The sequence below is a fragment of the Nuphar pumila genome, chromosome 2 (genome assembly GCF_984573655.1).
Source record: "Nuphar pumila chromosome 2, dmNupPumi1.hap1.1, whole genome shotgun sequence".
In the NCBI taxonomy this organism is placed as follows: Eukaryota; Viridiplantae; Streptophyta; class Magnoliopsida; order Nymphaeales; family Nymphaeaceae; genus Nuphar; species Nuphar pumila.
Window position 1 is genome coordinate 18,987,616 of NC_143250.1, and position 7,194 is coordinate 18,994,809.

A 7,194-nucleotide genomic window follows, 5' to 3' on the forward strand; every position below is an offset into this window, starting at 1 on the left:
TCTAATCGCCTATATATACACAAGTAAGTTCACACGCTAAGATAAAATCTCACATCACTTAAAGTTGACAACATGCGAAAGTCTGTGAATTCAGTAAACTTTTTATAAATTCCGTATCAAAAGTAGACCTTTGCAACTACCAACACAAAACTCTTGATGAAATTCACAAGGGATTTTCGCAGTGTTACAATTTTAGTATTATAGATGCAAAAATTGTGGGGCTTTTGCGAAAGTTGTTATTCTCACATTGTATATTTTGTAAAATTCGTGATTTTTGCATAAATATCGTACACATTTTATTTTTAGTGAGATTTAACAAGACATGAGAATGTTGCGACGTAACACACGAAAATCAGAAAAAATTAGCATGTGCTAAGGGTAAAAAGGTCCAAAAAAATCAATAACCTGCAAAATTAGACATGATTTCAAAATTTGCAAGGCATTTCAGAGAACACGTTAAATTCATCCTACAATATGGTTATTTTTAGTTAGTTAAAACCTTATTAAATACCATCTCACCTCCCATCTTTAGCTCCCAAACGGAGCTAAGAATCGATAGGGCTTGTGCATGGACCCATTTATGAGACAACCAAGGTCATTTTCACTGATTTTGATTTTTATGTTCCAATAACGAGACGGGTCTGAAGTGGTAAGAAAAAATCCGATCCAACCCAATCAATTCAACTGTTAATTTGTGATAAAGAAGTCGGCTTTTGTCAAAAAATTGTACTGTATTTTTTGATGAAGACGGATACCGGAACGTTATCGAAAAATGCTGAATCGTGTACACATCCGGAATCTGGATCTGAATTTCTGAATCCGGTTCGCCATTAACCTGGTCGGGTTTGGGTCTACCACGACCCACCCACGAGCAACACCCAACAAAGGTTTTTCGCCTCCTTTCAGCTTCCCTCAATCCCTCTCGAGTCCCTCCACTTCGCTTGCAGCCAGTCCCAAGTCAAACGAGGTACTCTCTCTCTCTCTCTCTCTCTCTCTCTCTCTCTCTCTCTCTCCAGTTTTTGCTGTTGGTGGTGACTGGTGATGAATCCCCTTCGAAAACACACATCTTTGAGTTTGAGGGCCACTGCTTTTGCATATTTGAGACGTTGGGTGCTATCATTTTCCACCACCATCAATGAAAACCACCCACCATCATCACCTCCTCCTCTGAAGAAACCATCACCAAATATGGTCGGTTATCTCATCAATTCATGTGGGTTCCCTTCACAACATGCTATCTGTATATCAGAGAAGCTAGGAAGCCAGGGTTGCATTACAAATGCTGAAAATGTGATAAATTTCTTGAAATTTAGCGGTTTCACCGATACCCACATGAAGAAACTCATTGATTATTATCCAAGAGTTCTGGAAGTTGGTTTAGAGAAAGATCTGGAACCCAAGATCAGGGCCTTTCAGGATTTGGGTCTCTCCGGCGTTCGACTTGCGGATTTGGTTGTCTCTCAAGCAAAATATCTGAACAGAGATATCCATAAATGGATATTGCCAGCCATTGGCTGCCTTAGGTCCTTGCTTCATAATGATGAAGATGTGGTCAGGTCAATCAGGAACTCTAGTTGGTTCTTTACATGTGATATCAGGAAGAGGATGGAGCCAAACATCTCGATTTTGCATCGCTCCGGCGTTCCCGAAGAGACTGTGTTGAAATTTATAGTTAGAAAGCCTATGCTTTTGATGGTGAAGCCTAATCGGCTTGAGGAAATTGTGAAGAAAGCCTATGAATTGGGGTTTGAGCAAGGATCTGGCATGTTGCCGCACGCGGTTTGGGTCATCTCCTCGATGAATCAGTCTACTTGGGATTCCAAATTCGAGATCTTGAAGCGCTTTGGATTGAATGAAGGCGAAATTCTTTTGGCGTTTCAGAAATGCCCGTTGTTTCTGTCAATGTCTGAGAGAAAAATGCAGAAAGCAATGGAGTTCTTCATGGATGAGCTCAAATACAAGCCTTCAGAAGTAGCACATTGTCCAAATATTCTGAGAATGAGCATGGACAAAAGAATTATTCCTCGGCATTCTGTGATGAACATGTTGGTTTCGAAGAAGATTCTTAAAAGAAATTTACGTATGTCCACCATCTTGTGTATGAATGAGAAGAAGTTCTTTGAGCACTATGTGATTAAGTATAAAGATGACCATCCTGATGTGTTTGATGCTTATACAAGGATGACAAAATGATGAATTCTCGATTGATCGGTTTCACATTGACAAGGTAAACTAATCTCAGGTTAATTCTTCAACATTTTCTCTTTTCTATTGGATGAGTTTTATAGTGTGTACTTGGTTTGTTTGAATCCTGAAATGCAATAGTTGGATTGAAGCTTGACAACATCCTCTTATGGAAAAGATGAGGAAGACATATTTCAAAAAGACAACTTGTATTTATCAATGTTGCCCTTCTTGAGAAGCAATAGATTTGCAGTGGGAAAACAATTCCAAATTGACGTCTCTCTGTGTTAAGTCTGAGTTCTGTGGAGACTATGAATATCAAACCGTGCATACAGAAAAATATGGTTCTTCTGTCAATTTCCATCTTTTACCAGTTGTTTTCTTCCCTTAATGCAATTGTCTTTTTTTTTTTTTCTTTTTTTGCAATTCAAAAGTAATTTTGCTTTTACAAGATGATAGTATGTTGAAAGTGGACGTTCACAAGGTGTCAGTTGACTACTGAAATACCCTTTTTTTAATGGATTTCCTTGTTGGGGTTACTCTGACCCCTATCAGATTACAAGAATAATTACACCAAGCACCATTATTGTAATGTAGGAAAAAGATCTGGAGGCTTATCCTTCCAAATTCTATCACTATCAATGGTTCAAAATGGTGAAATACCTAAAATCATGACACCATAACTTTCACTGAATGAAGATCTTTGTGTAGGACACTCCTTTCAGAAGAAAGATCACCATCTTTTGCTTTGTAGAGATGGACGGTCAGCCCTTAAAAATGTTTTGAACGATTCTAGGTTCTGTTCTTTCCAACATCTGCTGTAAGCCATGAGTTCTGCCCATTCAGGTTACTGCCAAGAGGCTCATTCTTACACTGCTTGTCTGGTAGGAGCAGCTAGTGCACGTCACCTGGTGTTGGGACATTGCAGGTTCAAAACCCAATGGTATAGTTGTATAACTGGTAGGGGTCTGCCTAACCCCAACTTGCCTTTCAAAGAAAAAAAACGAGGCTCATTCTTACCCAGAATGAAAGAACCGGTAGTGACTCAAGTAATCCATGCTGAGGGCATGATTACCAGGCAGAGAGACTGAGGGAAATTGGGAAGACGACAAGAAGCAACTAGATACCCTGATTGCTCTCAGTTGTCCATTTCTTGATCATGTGTGGTAGAAACCAATCCATGCCACCATATGCTTTTGACTCTGAGCTTGAACTTTAACCATCTGAAGAGTGTTGCACAAGCCAAGGGCACTCACATCACATCCAAAATGCTATGGCAAAATAATGAACCTTATATGTATTAAAAGCAGTAACCGATATCGTCGATATTTTGAGAATATCGCGAGATTAACGTTGTAAAATGAAAAAATGATATTAAAGGTAAAATATCGTGATATTTAAAAATATCGTGATATTTAAAAATATCGTGATATTTAAAAATATCAGCAATTTATATATATCTCGAAAATATCGTGAATATATCGCGAACTCCAAGTTCACAATAGGGACATTTTGGGAGATTTTTCAAAAGTGCTAGTGTAAGGGTATTTTGGAATTTTAGAAAAAGTGGATATATATGTCGTTAGTAGTTTTTTAAAAGGGTACTTTTGGTATCAGCTTTTTAAAAGACCCCTTAAGGTTTCAAGTTTCAACTTTTAATGTAAAAGGTACTTTGGGTCTCAGTGGCTGCCTTGCAATAGGGAAGAAAAAAGGAAGGAAGGAAGGAAGGAAGAGAAGAAAAGAAGGAAGGAAAGAAAGAAAGAGGAAGGGAAGGAAAGAAAGGAAAAAGAGGAAGGGAAAGAAAGAAAGAAGGGAAGGAAAGAGGGGAAGAAAGAAGGGAGGGAAGGGAAGGAAAGAAGGGAAGGAAAGAAGGGAAGAGTGTTTTTTCCTATTTTTTTCAATTTTTTCCGTTTTATTTTTTAAATCCCGAGATTTTTCTGAGATTTATTGGAAAACCTATAATATCCCGATATTATACCTCTCCGAGATATAGCCGATACCGATATTTGTGACTATGATTAAAAGAAGTTGTACCGAGGCAACTGAAAAGAATCCTGCAGGCTCCAGGCTTGGAGTTTTGTATTGTGATATTGATCCATGCTTCTTTATTAGTTCTTTGGTTTTTCCACTGTGTGCGAGTGTGTGTTGGTTGATGGGTGCACATGCATGCTTGTGATGCAAGTCAATGTGCCTGTATCAACATCACAAGAACTTTCTCTTTGTGGCCCATTCCAGTGTTGGCAGAGTAATGGTTTAGGCATCCCAAGTTCCAAGAATGCAATAACATTAAGGGAGTTAGTGAAAGATTGAATTATCCTCTCTGTCTTTAGATTGCGCAAGGAAGAGCTTTAAAAAGTATTTATATTCTATGAAGGTTTTCATAGATTCCTGACATATTAATTGTTAGATATCATTTTATTATTTAGCTGCAGTTTTTTCTTTCCTTTTGTGGCAAATCCGTCAGTATGCAGGTTCAACATGATTGCATTAAAATATTTAATTTTGGTTTCTGAACTTTTTACTTTTTTAGAATCATTATTTAACATGCTAAATTGGAAATAGTTCTCAACCTAGCTCGCCAATTTTCAGCTGGTTTATGATAACTGAGATAAGCTGCCAGCCATGTTTCTAGTTGAAATTTCATTAAATGTTCTATTACATCATTTTATTCTCTGGGAATAAATTTCTTTTATGCCTCTTCTCTCATTCATTTCACAGGTCAAATTCAGTTTGTCATTGCACAATCTAGTTGCCCAATATTGTCATATTTCTTTGACAAAAATACCATGAACTATAAAGCTTTATATATAACAAAAATATCTTTTACAATCTCCATCATGTCTTTGCTCAAATAACTTGTTTAGTGACTGATCCAATGTGGAAAATTATCCAGTTCCAAATCCCCACTGAATCGCCAAGATATATTGCAATCAGCAATCTTTATCTTCAAGTCTGCTTATCCTATAATTGGCTTTTTCTCATTCTCCTCTTGTGAAGAGGATCCATATATTCAAAATCCTCTTTAACTGCAGAATTTTATGCACTTGAATTACTGCCTATCAAATTTGTTCTGTAACTGCAGGGTTTGCATCTCCGCACATCATGCACATAAGTTGCCCTATATTCTGATTTAGTACCTTTAACTTGAAGGTTAGTGATATCTCCATGTGTCAGCCTCAAGTTCACGTTTGGCCATTTTGTTTGTATGAGTGCATTCAGTCTGGTAACATGCCTCGTACACCAAAGAGTAAAACAGAATAATTTTTTTCTTTGAGATAATTTAAGTGCTGTCATTATACAGTCCAGAATACATGAGACTTCTGTGTGAATTTAGACAAATTGAAGGACTATATGGTAGAACAAACGAAGCACAGTGATATGCATCATTAGATTAACAAAGAAATGTGCTTATAAAAGTTTATACTCACAAACTTCGAAATTCCGATTAGTCTTCTCCGCTCAATTATCTCCATATGGATAAACTCTTAAGTAATTCATGCTCATTGAAGGTTCAAAATTTTAGGAACAGTTTAGCCATCAATTTATCATTAAGCTTTGATTTTGATCTTTCTCCTTAAGAACTTTTTGCGAGCTTGCAGAATTTCTGCACAAAGTGGATATACCACAGTAGACCAAACTAAGCATGAATGAAGCCATCTCAGGTCAGGCTCAGTCCTAAGGGGCACATTTGCTGGACAAAACTTACCTAGGGACAAAGCAGTCCCTGTTGGGGCTTGTCCTGCATTTGATAAGTGAAAAATGATTGTATTATCCTTGTAAAATAGCACATATTTTGAAATGCATCATAATTTGCTGAAATACTCTCTATGACCAAAAATTTGATTCTTGACATTTTTAGGACATTTTTGACTTTTTGCAAATATAGCACAATGTTCACAAATCATTTTTGCGAATGTTCCCAAAATGTGGGGACCTTCTTTTATTAAAATCGGATAAGGGGTACATATAAGAGGACATTCTCAAATGTGTGAGGACATTCGCATGCGAAGGTTACAACGTTCGTAATTGTGAGAGTATTTAGTTAAAGGAGGTTCACAAATATATTACGACCTTACAAATCATGTTTGTGAATGTCTCCAAAATGTGCGAACCTGCTTTTACACTAAATCGCATGAGAGGCACAGACAGGAGGATGTTTGCAAATGTGAGAACATTCACATGTGAAGTTCAAGACATTCGTAAATGTGAGGGTATTTAGTTAAAAGAGGTTTGCAAATATACTATGATTTTCGTAAATCATGTTTGTGAATGTCTCCAAAATTTGCAAATATTTTTTTAATAAAACCGCATAAGGGGCACAGGTAAGAGGATGTTCGCAAATATGTGTGAAGGTTAGGACATTCACAAATGTAAAAGTATTTAGTTAAAGGAGGTATGCAAATATAATATGACTTTCGCAAATCATGTTTGTGAATGTCCCACAATGTGCAAACCTCCTTTTATTAAATACTAACATATTTACAAATGTCCTGAACTTCACATGCGAATATCCTTACATATTTGCAAACGTCCTCCTACATGTGCCCCTTATGCAATTTTAGCAAAAGGATGTTCACACAATTTGAGGACCTTCGCAAACATAATTTGCGAAAGTCATGCTATATTTGGAGTAGGGCAAAGATGTTTTAAAAAATAGGGAATCAAAATTTTGAGCAAGGCATTTTAAAAAATATGCTATTTTACAAGGACAGTATGGTCATTTTTTGTTTGATAAGTGTGTGTGCATCTAGGGACAGAATGGTCATTGCGATGCTGTTTTGTCTCCAAATTTTGGGACCCAACTCTTGCAACCTGTTCAAAGCTGTCAACCGGCTTCGGTCCAGGGCATCAAACCCGTCCAAGGGGATCATACCTGTTCTCATTTTTGAAATGGACCCTGTGATTCTGGTTCGACCATATGTTTCAGGAGACTAATGTGGCCATAAGGTTTGTTCCCAACTGGGCCACCTAATTCTATCCACTTATCCAAAGACAACAAAGCAAAGCCGA

General features: G+C 37.2%; 1 protein-coding gene across 1 annotated transcript; it reads left to right on the forward strand.

Moving 5' to 3' along the window:
• The first annotated feature begins 1,041 nt into the window (after positions 1–1,041).
• Positions 1,042–2,193, forward strand: LOC149844939 (uncharacterized). Its single transcript, XM_089986548.1, has one exon. The coding sequence runs from the start codon at positions 1,042–1,044 to the stop codon at positions 2,191–2,193; it is 1,152 nt and encodes a 383-aa protein (XP_089842674.1).
• Positions 2,194–7,194: the final 5,001 nt, after the last annotated feature.

What these genes read in the sequence shown, in the direction of transcription:
- LOC149844939 (XM_089986548.1), top strand. Translation starts at nt 1,042, where the DNA reads ATGAATCCCCTTCGAAAACACACATCTTTGAGTTTGAGGGCCACTGCT.